The following is a 15,000-nucleotide window of genomic DNA, read 5'->3' on the forward strand; positions in this document are numbered from 1 at the left end:
TGTCATGATAGCTAAAGTAGTGAATATATGAAAGTGAGAACGTTGGTTTTCTGTATATGGTAAATTTGTATTCTGTCGTGTCTCTGATTATTAAAACATCAAGAAAGGAATTTTGTTGTCTGTTTCCCATTCAACTTTAAATTTGATGCTGGGCACTAATGCGTTTAATTTTGTTAGAGGAATTCATTAAAATTACCCCACTTATATCCCAAAATGTTAGTATGTCATCCACGTATCTCATCCACAGCATGTTTTTTGGGTTTTATTGCATTTATTACTGTAGTTTTCAAAGTATTCCATGTACAGATTGGCTAAAATAGGACTTAAAGGACTACCCATACTACACCCGAATTTTGCTTGTAGAATGATTCCCCGAATGAAAATACGTTATTAGATGCACATAATTCAACTAACTTTATTATTTTGTCAAGTGCCAAAGGGAAATGATCTGAATAGGGGGATAATTTTTCCCTTAAAAACTGAAGAACGTCCTGTACTGGTACTTTTGTGAATAGGGAGTCTACGTCAAGGCTTAAAAGTTTTATGTTGTGAAGTGGTATATGTGCTTCTCTGAATTTGTGACAAAGTCTTCCGAATGTTTGATGTGACTGGGAGAAAAAGTGCCTAAAAAAGAAAGGGAGGCCAGCTAACCATTTTAGAAATTTTGTAATTGAAAGCCCCGGCGCATGAAACGATGTCTGAATGGAAGATTGTCTTTGTGAGTTTTGGGAAGACCATAAAAGTAGGGTAATTTAGGATTAATTACTTTAAATTTCTCTAATAGTTCAATACTCTTTTTTGTCTTGGCCAATTAATCTTACTTTCCGAAAAATTCTGTGGGAACGTTCTGAGGGGATTTTTCGTCAGTTTTTCGTAAGTATTTGTGCGCTAAGGAGCTGGTTGATTTTGTCGAGGTAGAAGTCTTTGTCCATTATTACAATTTTGGTCCGTCTTTGTCGGATCTACTTATTATAACATCTAACTTTTTAGCGAGTGGATGGCTATCATGAATCTGCGGGGAACAGGATATTTCTTATGAAGGTCAGTTAAAGCATTTAGTAACACTCCTTTTAAACATATCTCTTCACGGCTGTAGTTTTTGTCAGATATGAATTTATCAAAAGCCACTATGAAGTCTAGGTTGTTTTTTTTTTTTGCGGTCTGGCATTAGGGCAAAGGATAAGCCTAAATTTAAAACTAAATGTTGATTTACAGTAAGGGGGGTGTTGGATAAGTTTAAAACTTTGTCTTGTTGTTCAAGATTATTCCATGCGCTATTATCTATTAGGTTATTTAACTTGCGTAAAAGTCTGTTGGAATGAGTCACGCTATTATAGCAGCAATGTCGGAACAGAATGAAATCAGATACCTATACGTGGTCCGTAGTGAGGAGGCGAAGATTAGATTGAGTTCCATATATCACTCTGCGTAGCACCGAAGATGGTCCGTTTCTTTTCGTATTGGTGATTCTTTCTTCCAGGAAAATCTTGTGTGATAGAGGGAAGGGTTTGATTGCAGAGTCCAGCTCCCGAATCCGTACATTTTGGAAGTACTTGTTCTTTGAGGCATTCTTCCAAAAGTGTTTTTGGTTTTTCAGCCGGTGTAGTCCTGTTCAGTTCTTTTTCAAACTTGCGGAAACTGGCTTGACTTCTGGAAGTGAGTGAAGAATCGTGGAAAGGCGGTTGAATTCCATAATGGGCTGACAATGACTGGTAAAAGTGTTCTGTAACAACAGAATTCCATCTAATAAAAGGAGCCCATAAAAACACCAAAATGTAGATTTTTTGAGAAAAGTACTCATATTTCAGAGACTGCTGTCTCTCTCTTCAGGTATATGAATGAGAAAAGTTTACAGAAAAGGTGGTATTTATACCAAGAGATTCGTCCACAAGTAGCCAATTTAGGTCACCCCCCGCTGATAATCTTCCTTTAATCTTCTTAAGCGTTGGTTGAATGAACACTAGCGTCGACGATGTCTGATGTCCCTCCAATTCCCTTTTGAGATGTTCATTACCTGCTTCTCTTTTATTAAGGCGATTCCATCATTTGACTCTTGTACCGGCAGTTGCTGCTATTAAATTACACGTGACATATTCCAGTTTAATCTATGGTTATGTTCATTTATATGATTGAAAATAGCCGAGTTCTGTTGTCCATACCTAACTGACCGTTTGTGTTGTATTAATCTCTGGGGAAGTGATTTACCTGTAAATCCGATGTAAGATTGGTCACAGTCCTGGCATGGGATCTCATATACCCCAGAGTCTTTGGGCGATGTCTTTTGTTGGACGTTAATCAGGGATTTGGCTAAGGTATTTGGGTAGGTAAATGCAAAAGGGTTGGATTTCCCAAGGGTGTGAGTTACTCTCTTAATCGTCTCCAGGTGGGGAATTTTTATTTTATTGTTGGGTGTGTCCTCTGGTCTTGTCTTTAGGGGTCGGTAGAAAATTACGTTTGCTTTTTGAATTGCTTTCTCATTTATATGGTCAGGATACTTTAAAGATGAAAGTTGCTTGCGAATTAGTTCAAATTCTTTTCCAGAAATCTGGGGAACAAATTCGTAAGGCTCTTAGGAATAGGTTGCTGGCTAGACCTATCTTGATAGTATTGTCATGATAGCTAAAGTAGTGAATATATGAAAGTGAGAACGTTGGTTTTCTGTATATGGTAAATTTGTATTCTGTCGTGTCTCTGATTATTAAAACATCAAGAAAAGGAATTTTGTTGTCTGTTTCCCATTCAACTTTAAATTTGATGCTGGGCACTAATGCGTTTAATTTTGAGAGGAATTCATTAAAATTACCCCACTTATTATCCCAAAATGTTAGTATGTCATCCACGTATCTCATCCACAGCATGTTTTTTGGGTTTTATTGCATTTATTACTGTAGTTTCAAAGTATTCCATGTACAGATTGGCTAAATAGGACTTAAAGGACTACCCATACTACACCCGAATTTTGCTTGTAGAATGATTCCCGAATGAAAAAATACGTTATTAGATGCACATAATTCACTAACTTTATTATTTTGTCAAGTGCCAAAGGGAAATGATCTGAATAGGGGGATTAATTTTTTCCTTAAAAACTGAAGAACGTCCTGCCTTACTGGTACTTTTTGGTTTTGAATAGGGAGTCTACGTCAAGGCTTAAAAGTTTATGTTGTGAAGTGGTATATGTGCTTCTCTGAATTTGTGACAAAAGTCTTCCGAATGTTTGATGTGACTGGGAGAAAAAGTGCCTAAAAAAGGAGAAAGGAGGCCAGCTAACCATTTAGCTGGCCTCCTTTCTCCTTTTTTAGGCACTTTTTCTCCCAGTCACATCAAACATTCGGAAGACTTTTGTCACAAATTCAGAGAAGCACATATACCACTTCACAACATAAAACTTTTAAGCCTTGACGTAGACTCCCTATTCACAAAAGTACCAGTACAGGACGTTCTTCAGTTTTTAAGGGAAAAATTATCCCCCTATTCAGATCATTTCCCTTTGGCACTTGACAAAATAATAAAGTTAGTTGAATTATGTGCATCTAATAACGAATTTTCATTCGGGGGAATCATTCTACAAGCAAAAATTCGGGTGTAGTATGGGTAGTCCTTTAAGTCCTATTTTAGCCAATCTGTACATGGATACTTTGAAACTACAGTAATAAATGCAATAAAACCCAAAAACATGCTGTGGATGAGATACGTGGATGACATACTAACATTTTGGATAATAAGTGGGGTAATTTTAATGAATTCCTCTCAAAATTAAACGCATTAGTGCCCAGCATCAAATTTAAAGTTGAATGGGAAAACAGACAACAAATTCCTTTTTTCTTGATGTTTTAATAATCAGAGACACGACAGAATACAAATTACCATATACAGAAAACCAACGTTCTCACTTTCATATATTCACTACTTTAGCTATCATGACAATACTATCAAGATAGGTCTAGCCAGCAACCTATTCCTAAGAGCCTTACGAATTTGTTCCCCAGATTTCCTGGAAAAAGAATTTGAACTAATTCGCAAGCAACTTTCATCTTTAAAGTATCCTTGACCATATAATTGAGAAAAGCAATTCAAAAGCAACGTAATTTTCTACCGACCCCCTAAAGACAAGACCAGAGACCACCAACAATAAAATAAAAATTCCCCACCTGGAGACGATTAAGAGAGTAACTCACACCCTTGGGAAATCCACCCTTTTGCATTTACCTACCCAAATACCTTAGCCAAATCCCTGATTAACGTCCAACAAAAGACATCGCCCAAGACTCTGGGGTATATGAGATCCCATGCCAGGACTGTGACCAAATCTTACACGGATTTTACAGGTAAATCACTTTTTTTTTTCCCCAGAGAAATACAACACAAACGGTCAGTTAGGTATTGGACAACAGAAACTCGGCTATTTTCAATCATATAAATTGAACATAACCATAGAATAAACTGGAATATGTCACGTGTAATTTATAGCAGCAACTGCCGGTACAAGAGTCAAATGATGGAATCGGCCTTAATAAAAGAGAAGCAGGTAATGAACATCTCAAAAGGGAATTGGACATCAGACATCGTCGACGCAGTGTTCATTCAACCAACGCTTAAGGAAGATTAAAGGAAGATTATCAGCGGGGGTGACCTAAATTGGCTTACTTGTGGACGAATCTCTTGGTATAAATATCACCACCTTTTCTGTAAACTTTTCTCATTCATATACCTGAAGAGAGAACAGCAGTCTCTGAAATATAGTACTTTTCTCTCTACATTTGTGTTTTTTATGGGCTCCTTTTATTAGATATATATATTATATATATATAGATATATAATATATATATATATATATATATATATTATATATATATATATATATAAGCATGTATGCATGCGTGCGTGTATGTTGATAGACTTATCACAACGCCTCCGGGAATAAGCCACGTAAAATACAGATAAAGGTTACTACCACGTTTAACCTTTGAGGAATGAATCAGCAATGAACTTCCCTGGTCAATTAAACTTTTCCATTATCACCAGAGCCTCAATCCCCTGCATAAACATGCACTAGACTAGTTCTAAAATATTAATGTATTCCCATTTCGACACATCTTCCAATTCATCTAACTACTATTTTTTCATCTGCTTTTTACCCGCTTTCTAAAACCACCACATTATACACACTTCTCCAACATATATTATTATAACCCTTTGATATTTCCAATTGCAAAATACCCGACGACGCTTGAATTTATCCATGTCTCTTATCACCTAAATTTCTGTAACATCTAAATGATTTGTCACAATGACTATGCTTGCATTTGTTTTTTTCTGCATTAAGCTTCTTTTCACTCATCAAAACTTTTGCTTCCGTTCTAATATATATCTTATATCAAACCTTTACATACTCACAAAAGGACTGATAGTTTTCAATTTTGCTTTTAATAATTTAATTAAAATAAGAAATTACGTCTCTTAAACTCATCAAAGTAAGTGTGCTTTCAATTTACTCCGATTTCCTCTCATAAAACTCCAGGATGAATTCGATACATAATATTTACACACAGTGAAATCTCCTAAAATCATTTAAAGAAACTGTTGTATTTAAATTATATGAAATTAGCCTATAGATTCACGTTATGAACGCTCAGTAATCTACATCTTCTTAATTCAGGCAAAATATTTTACAGTTAAATTCACATCGCTTATTTCTGTCAAAAAAAAAAAAAAAAAAAAAAAAAAAAAAAAAAAAAAAAAAAAAAACAACAACAGGTCAATCATGTCATATGTATATATATATATATATACATACATATATATATATATGCATATATATATACATATATACAAATACAATATATATGTATACATACATTATTTTTCTTTTGCTGCAATGGAAACCTTAATTTATGAAAGACCCCAAGGCAAAGATGAATGCACACGAAATACCATACACAAGCATTCACTGCTCCTTTACCTATAGCCTAAGGCAATCAAAAAACGTAACAGACACAAACATACACACTCGCACCTACGCAATGATTTCTTTTGTTTTCCTCCAGCTGAAAAAACAGACAAAGATTGGTGGCGGAAGAAATGAACGCGGGGAGTTTTGTAAGACATGCGAGCGCTCGCCTGTCGTGCTCATTGATTTTTAGGCGTGCTATTCTGTCTTGCAACTCTGTTGTTTCTTTATCTTTATGCATGTTTATGTATGTATTTATGTAAATATATATGCATGTATACACACACACACACACATATATATATATATATATATATATATATATGATATATATATGTATATGTATATATGTATATATATATATATATATATATATATATATATATATATATATATATATATATATATGTATTTACGTAAATATATATGCATGCTTACACACACACACGCGCGCACACACACACACACACGAACACACACACACACACACACACACACACACACACACACACACACACACACATATATTATATATATATATATATATATATATATATATATATATATATAGAAGTAATAAAAGTCCACACTTATGTAAAATGTATTAAAAATACATAAAAGACGGGAGCTTTCGTCTACTTCATCAGTAGGCTGATGAGGTCTACTGATGAAGTAGACGAAAGCTCCCGTCTTTTATGTATTTTTAATACACATTTTACATAAGGGTGGAATTTTATTACTTCAAGATATTCCAGTCCATATGGTGATTATATATATATATATATATATATATATATATATATATATATATATATATATATATAACAAATTTATATATAATGTGTGTGTGTGTGCGTGTGCGTTTGTGTGTCCGAAACGCGGGCTAAGAGTAAAACTGCTTGCATGCATCTCCCCTTCGTCACTGTCTCATTTGCATAAGGAATTCCGTAATTTTCCTTGTGATATTATGTATAATCATTTCGTGCCATCTAACTCACATTCTTCTTAAAGCTCTATTCTATAAAAAAAAAAAAAAAAATCTTCGGTACAGTTTCTTTCATACCATGAATTAGGTCCGTATAACAATGTAGATCGTATCAGACTAATATATATAATCTTATTATCACACGTACATCTATTCTATTTTTCTTCCTAACCTTATTCAGCCTCTCATTGGTTTATTGGTTTACAGCCTTTCACTAATTTTCAACTTAAGAAAATTTGTACTGGATGCTGTTCCTAATGATTCAAGAGATTCGACCTCGTTATGAAATTCCATCTACGGTTATTCCATCCCTTTGTGCTGAAAAAGTCTTTATAATTCCTTTTTTCTCTTCTTTTCATCTTGAGTTTAGTTCTCTCTAGGTATCAGGATCATTTTATGAAACAAGCTCTTTAAATATCTATAGGTGAATTTCTAATTAAAATAAGATCATCTGGCTATTCGAACTTTGGCAACTTTCCATCATTACTCTAGGCAAAAATCTTTCAATCCCCAACCACTAATTTCCCATTTACACAATCTAAGTGAAGGGCGAACAGGAATGTTACATAACATACTCTGTAGCGCTGAATTTATATAGCAAATTCACTCGACAAGACTCCATTAACATTATCTTTACATCATCTGGGTTAATAGATATTCTCAGTGTCAATGAACTTTACATATTTAATGAGTATACCACAGTGACGTGAAACTTTCCATGATATTGGTCTGTTGGCACTGTTAAATACACACGAAAAACTAAAAGAAAAATCATTATTTTTTTATAATGGTCTTATGATATCATAACTTGCGTTGCCGGAGTCAAATTATTGTTGTCTTCATTTAATATCTTTCTAAACCATACTTCCGTAGTGTTTATCTGATTGCTTACTATTTAACAAAAAGATACGGTGGAACGCATGAGGTTACAAGTGAATAATAATAAATATCATATTCTGGAATGATGCTGAAATTCCGGTTGATCATCACCTGAAAACCCTTATGACCCGCAGTGAAATTAAAGACCGGTTATATAAAAACCTTAAGGAATTACTCATCTTCAATTCATATGAGATGCCAACCTAGAAATTCGGCAGAACACTCGGTGGAAAATTTCTCCGCGATATTTCATCAGAAAAACAAAATAATTAATGGTCTCTCCCGAGACGCTTCCGTGGCATTAAGGGGATATACTCGTGAATAATAGCAAAACACGATTCTTTTAAGAGCGCTGACAATACATCTACGTTGATTATTTTCCCGCAGAGTAGATAATTAAGTGACAGCTTACACACAAAGAAAAGAATGATATTATTTTTGAGAGCCGAGTGGATATATGAAAAGGTCAAGAGAAATGTAAGAGAAGCAAGAGCATATATGACTTATTTCTGCCTCGGATATTTAAACTAAAGACAAGAGAGTGATACGCGAAGAAATAGATTAGATTTAGAAACATGCAGGAGACAAAACGCTAATATAATAAAAAAAAAAGTAATCTAAAAAATACAGTTTAAATGATACATATCCATCTTTAAGGCACAGTCCTACAATCCATACCAAGTAATAATAATCATCATTTATACGAGAGAGAGAGAGAGAGAGAGAGAGAGAGACGAGAGAGAGAGAGAGAGAGAGAGAGAGAGAGAGAATTATAATTTATTTCCTTATTATGAAGAATTCCACTTGCTAAAGAGACGACTTACAGGTTGATATTTACACATTATCCCAAACATGTACGGAGTTAGTGAAGTGGTTAAAAGAAAGAAAGAAAGAAATAGAGAGAGAGAGAGAGAGAGAGAGAGAGAGAGAGAGAGAGAGAGAGAGAGAGAGAGAGAGAGTACTTGCCTTTTGAGGTAAAGTTGTGTTGGAAAAATTAGTCGAAGACATCGTGGTCAGGGAGAGGAGGGCATCGCACTGGTTGGCACCAGGAGTCGATGCAGGAGTGATGCCATAAGCGTCCAGTGCCACGCTCTTCGAAGAGGACGAAGCTGTTGAATGGAAACGTATTATATACATATGTGTAATCAACACGAAACCACATGTGTGACATAAATATTTTTCTGACCCCACTGGGATCGAACCCTGGTCATTCAAGTGAAAGACAAAGGTAATACCAATTGACCCAACATACTGTGCCACTCGGTAGCGCCCTTGGCTTTCAACTTGAAGGCCTTGGTTCGATTCTGATGTGAGTCACAAATCTAAATATGCAAACACACACACACACATTTATATATATATATATATATATATATATATATATATATATATATATATATATATATATATATAAAATATATATATATATATATATATATATGTGTGTGTGTGTCTGTATTCAATAATACTACATTATTCAAAAGTGGACACCAGTCCCACACAATCTACCATTTCACAAACTTATATACAAGGTTTATCAAAAATATTTCAATTCCCGCACCTTATTTAACACCCCCCCCCTTTTTTTATTTGAACCTCCTATTTGGCTTTTGTTCCCATACCCTTGTCACTTCCATCTAGCCAGTATTCTCAAATGCAACTTCCCCTTTCCTTCAAGAATTTCCCTTTAGAACAATAATCCTTCAAGAACATTATCGTGACCAAACCACTTCTAATTAATTTCAAATATCTTTTCACCCTATACATTTCTCATCCTTTCATCAATTCCTATCAGTATCTATTGCAAAAAGAACTTTTTCTATTGCAAAAATCTTTTTTTGCCATTACAAAAATATTTTTTTGCTATTACAAAACTGATTTTTTTCTATTGCCAATTTTTTTCTATTACAAAAACCATTTTTTCTGTTATAAAAATAATTTTTTATAGTATAAGAATATTTATTTCTATTACAAAAAATCATTTCTTTTATCAAAAAAAAATTTTTCTATTAGGAAAAGTAAAAATAATTGTTTCTATTAGAAAAAAATATTTTTATATCACAAAAATCATTTTTTCTATTGCAAAAGTAATTTTTTCCATTTCAAAAAGAATGTTTTCTATTACAAAAATTACTTTTCAGTGTCCGCTTTTTTGTACCGGTCACACCTCAGTGCCGAGCTCAAGTTGGGTGAATAATCTTTTGTTATTTTAAATTTATGATACTATAGATATTCCTCCTCTAACTTCATTTTTCATACAGACCCACCAACCTTCCTTGATTCTTTTATCATTTGAAGCAGGTCTTCTCTCCTACTTAAATCGTCTATTCCTTTTTACTTCTAAATACAAATGCTAATACTTATCCTTTTTCAACTACCTTCCTTCAACCTTTTATTCTTTGATGCAGATATTCTCTCATTATCAACTTTATTTTCCTGCAAATACTTTTCTTTCCCCAGTGTGTAAAGTATATGTCATCACTGTCACTATTAAACACGTACTATTAGCAAATATTAACAACACTAAATTCCACTCACGATTCCCTATCGGTTTTTTTTTTATTCGGCACCATCGTATCCCAATCTCCTATCTCTGTCTTTTCACAGACTTTCTCTCTTTATCGCTATAAATATACGGCCCCTATGTTGGCTGATATATTTACCAACATAGGGGAAGTGTACAATTCTGAGTGTGACCCATTTTTCTCCGATCCGGTCAACACCCCTATGTTCGTATTTTATGAGAAGTTTTGATTATGTTACGTAAACAATATACTCCTGACACCTTTCACCTTACATTTCATATTTCTCTCTCTCTCTCTCTCTCTCTCTCTCTCTCTCTCTCTCTCTCTCTCTCTCTCAACACACGCACAAACACATATAATTATATATATTAACTATATATATATATATAATATATATATAGATATATAATATATATATATAATATGTGTGTGTGTGTGTGTGTGTGTGCGTGTGTGTGTGTGTGTGTATATATATATATATGACACATCATTTGCCATTTGCCCTTAAACCTTTCACAGTGTTTCATAAATCTCTTGATCAGCACATGATCTACGTTGTTTGGGATCACAATCATCTTCCCCCGTCAATCGTTCTGTTTTCTGTCTGAATTTCTGGACTACACTGCATCATAAACCTCTTTAAGTTGCATTAATCGCTTTAGTACCTTTTAACCTTTTACAAACGAACAATCATTCATTTCAACCATTCCTGTGGAGACTTTTCTGAATCGGGCACCTTGAATCCGGCAACCATATTGCAGAGGTTTTCTTGTAATCACATCAACTCCTGTGCCATTCCATTTTTAAACCATAAAATTTCCCTCCTTTCATCGGCATCTCTCATTTCCACAGAGATTTACTAATTGTCGTTAAATCCTTATAATTCCTACATCTTTTAGATCTACCATTTTCCTGTATTATAAGATTTGTTCCATCAACTCGCGTCTGCATTTTCCTCAAACAATATCTCACCACATGCATATTTCATTCTAAAATGCATCTGTTCGTCAACCCTTTCTCCCGTCTGCTAAAATGTCCTTCCTTCATTAGAGTTTATCCTAAATTTTCACCACAAAATTTCACAATAACCAACTCGATCGTCCCATTGCATATTTTGACGAGACCCTTTCTTTTCTCATTAATTAAACTCTTCATTTCAGTCTACCACAATGGATTCTTTTTAAAACTCCTTCCCTTTCTATGGACCAATACCATTAAACGGTCGCTTTTGTTTCGTTATCGAAAAGCCTGCATACTTCCCGTCTGCTAATTTTTCATCCGTACCCATTTTCTTCTACCTTTGCGATTTTTATAATTATATTCATATACAGATTCTCAATCCGTCCTAGTGGACCAGATGTATAGTACATCTCACTTCTTTTCCCCCCATAACAATCAATGAACGATATTTTTGCCCAAAAATATTTTTTTTCCCTACCATTCGCTCATTCCTTTGTATAGTTCTGAAACACGTTTTCACAATCAAAATCCTATCAGACTTCCTCTAGTCTCGTGCACGCTGGTCTGTTTTTTACGCTGATGCACTATTTCTGCGTCTCTGAATGCAGGCAAGCACAAATTTCCCAGGAGCTCTCTCTCTTGTAGATTCCCAATTTTGCTATTTCAGGTTTATACATAAACGCACACAGCTATAACTATATTCATATACACATGACCAGACACATACAAACATATATATATATATATATATATATATATATATATATATATATATATATATAAAAGTACCTACAAAGAAAAAAAATACCATCAACAGTAGCCAATTGTAATAATTTTGCAAGATACATATTACGTATAGGTATATAACTAAATACATACACATGTTATTATACACATATAAACAATATATATATATATATATATATATATATATATATATATATATATATAATGTGTGTGTGTGTGTGTGTGTGCAAGCGCGTGTGTGTGTGTGTGTAATATACATACATACATGCAAACATACATAAATACTTAAGTCTTTTAACAAAACAACAGAGCCGGAATGAGCTACTAACTGATTCCAAAACCGCAAAAATGAATAATAAGACCGGTGTTATTCATTATTAATGAGATAATTTTGTTTTTATAACTTATCCCGCTCGTCTGTTGCGTTCGCAAATAAGCGGAGTCATTTGCATACAGACAAAGACCGAATAACATCCAAACACTGAATTCCATCAGTCCAGTTCTTTTATAATTTCCCCAGTTCCCTTTCCCATCCCACAGCTTGTGCTACATTCATTTACAAAGCCATTTCACCTCCCAGCTAAGACACGACTGAATAAATGAATTGATAACACTCTCAGGGGCTTTTTTGTGTGATATATTGGTAAAGATGATTTAAATCAACTGAAGATTAAGTTTTTATATCATGTGATCTCGATATGTAGCTGGAAGGTTTTGTAAAAACAGACATTTTTTATTTTTGGCACAGCGTGAAGGTAATCAAATAAATTGACATATCGTAACAGGTAATCCACCAACCTATGTTATATATAATATATATATATAATGTATACACTCACACATATATGTATATGTTGTGTATATATATATATATATATATATATATATATATATATATATATATATATATATATATATATATATATATATAAGTAAAATTTGCAGAAGATCTGTTATGATTTTTCAGTGAACTTTTATGAATTCTGATCTGAGTAAAAAATATTTGTGTTGACAGAGGATTGTTGAAAATATCAGGGATCCAGCCACAAATGAAGATTATATTGCGTAAAATAATTTTGCACATGTTTTATATATCTATATATAGTATACTATATATATAGATATTATATAATATAAGATTATATATTTACTAATAATAAATCACCTGTAATACACTATACAATACCTGACGTGTTCCTAGTGGCATTCTTTCTTCTCCTGAGGAAGCAAGCAATAATAGAGACATTGAGGACCAGCAGAGCTGCTCCTGACAGCGTCAGTATAAGAACCATGAGTCGAGGGATCCTCCAGTTGGCTCCCACTGCAGTGCTGGCCACTCCAGCAATCTCTGCAATGCATCAGATAGAAAAAAAGAATTCTTAAATGCAAATGAGATCCTGTATAGGTCGGCTGATTAGTATGATTGCTCCGCAGTGCTTCAATAAATGAATTTCATGAATATAAGGGAATATATAAGGGGATATAAGGGAATATAAGGGTGTATTATTTTTCAGTATTTCAATAAATTAATTACCTTCACTATACCCAAGTGGTTATAAGAATGAATATTTATCATTTCTTGTTTTGAATTGTACCAACGGAGCTCCTTCTAAGCATATCAATAGCAGTATAAAGAGATTACCACAAGACTAATTTGCAATCTTGACTCTTGAGCTTTTAAAGTTATTTTACAGCAATTACATTATTTCACAATAAAAGTGAATCACCACCGATTTAAGCATATCTCTATGGATGTGAAAATAACTGAAATTCGTGAATGAATCTAATGTAATTTCCTATTCTTCAGCCTTAAATGCTGCAAAGGGCAAAGCTGCAATATTTTTATGTCGTAGAACGCATTTAAATAGTGTAAAATTATACAAGAAAAGTTTTAAAGTACTGTGAACGCCCTAACAAATACAGATCAAGGCATGAAACACAATATAAATCATGGAAAGTATTTAAATGAATTCCACTTCATATGATCCGGTATCAAACCATTGGGCATTCCTGGATAACTGACAAGAATCCTCAGAATTAAACTCTATACTCAAACAATAACTTGTGAAATGAGTGGGATTCACTCCTGCGTAAAGTATCTATAATTTTATGAAAATAATCAAAACGGGAGAATTATTTCAGGTGAAAAGAAAATAAATGCTAAAAATTAACACGCCCCTGCAACTGAAACATTGCGAGATGTTTTTCAAGAGGAAGTAATGGAATATAAGTAACTATAAGAAGACGAAGAAAACCACACGAAGAAATATTTTCTATCTTAACTCGCTCTTTGTCTTATCTTAACTAGCATGAAGTGGGAGCAGAACTGAAAATTATTCATAATTCTTCATTGCGTTATCACTTCCACGCTCCTTGATTCTATCATATAAAGGAGTATAAGTTCTGACAGTCCAGGTTTGGGAAAAATCATACTTACAGGAACACAAAATCAAAAGATAAAGGAGTATTTATACCGTAAGTTAGAGAATTAAAGCATAAATTACATGTTTACTTAACGTTTTTTCTTCCAATGTAATTCGAAAGGAAATGAAATAAATAAATTATAGCATATTTTGCGTGTTACTATACGTTCGATTTAAAAAAAAAAAAAAAAAAAAAAAAAAAACAAAAAAAAAAAAAAAAAAAAAAAAAAAAAAAAGAGGATCCTACTGATGAAGAACATATCTATCGCTCTCATTAACCTAGTAAAAAAATCCATGAATGAAATACCATTTGTGCAGAATATAATTCCATAACGTGCGACTATCACGAAATAAAATCATGCAATAACGTTATTGCATTTAGCCGAACATATCGACATAAAAAACCAAAAAATACAACGGAATAAAATTCAGAAATATATTTACACTTTCACGGAACATTTCTACCAGTGTGACTGAAAAAAAAAAGGAAATAAAATAAGGAAGGAAGGATAAAATGGAGAAATAACGGCATTT

The 15,000-nt window shown here is 33.4% G+C and overlaps 1 protein-coding gene across 1 annotated transcript in view; it reads right to left on the bottom strand.

The window, feature by feature from the left end:
- The window catches only part of LOC135213308 (uncharacterized), a 103,671-nt gene that overhangs the window by 7,666 nt on the left and 81,005 nt on the right, over positions 1 to 15,000 (bottom strand). The window contains exons 5-6 of the mRNA XM_064247288.1: positions 13,230 to 13,391; positions 8,778 to 8,920 (exon numbers count right to left, since the gene is read on the bottom strand). Of these exons, the coding sequence (XP_064103358.1) occupies positions 8,778 to 8,920; positions 13,230 to 13,391 (305 nt within the window). The remainder of the gene's footprint in view (positions 1 to 8,777; positions 8,921 to 13,229; positions 13,392 to 15,000) is intronic.

Source organism: Macrobrachium nipponense, chromosome 42 (assembly GCF_015104395.2).
Source record: "Macrobrachium nipponense isolate FS-2020 chromosome 42, ASM1510439v2, whole genome shotgun sequence".
NCBI classification, from domain to species: Eukaryota; Metazoa; Arthropoda; class Malacostraca; order Decapoda; family Palaemonidae; genus Macrobrachium; species Macrobrachium nipponense.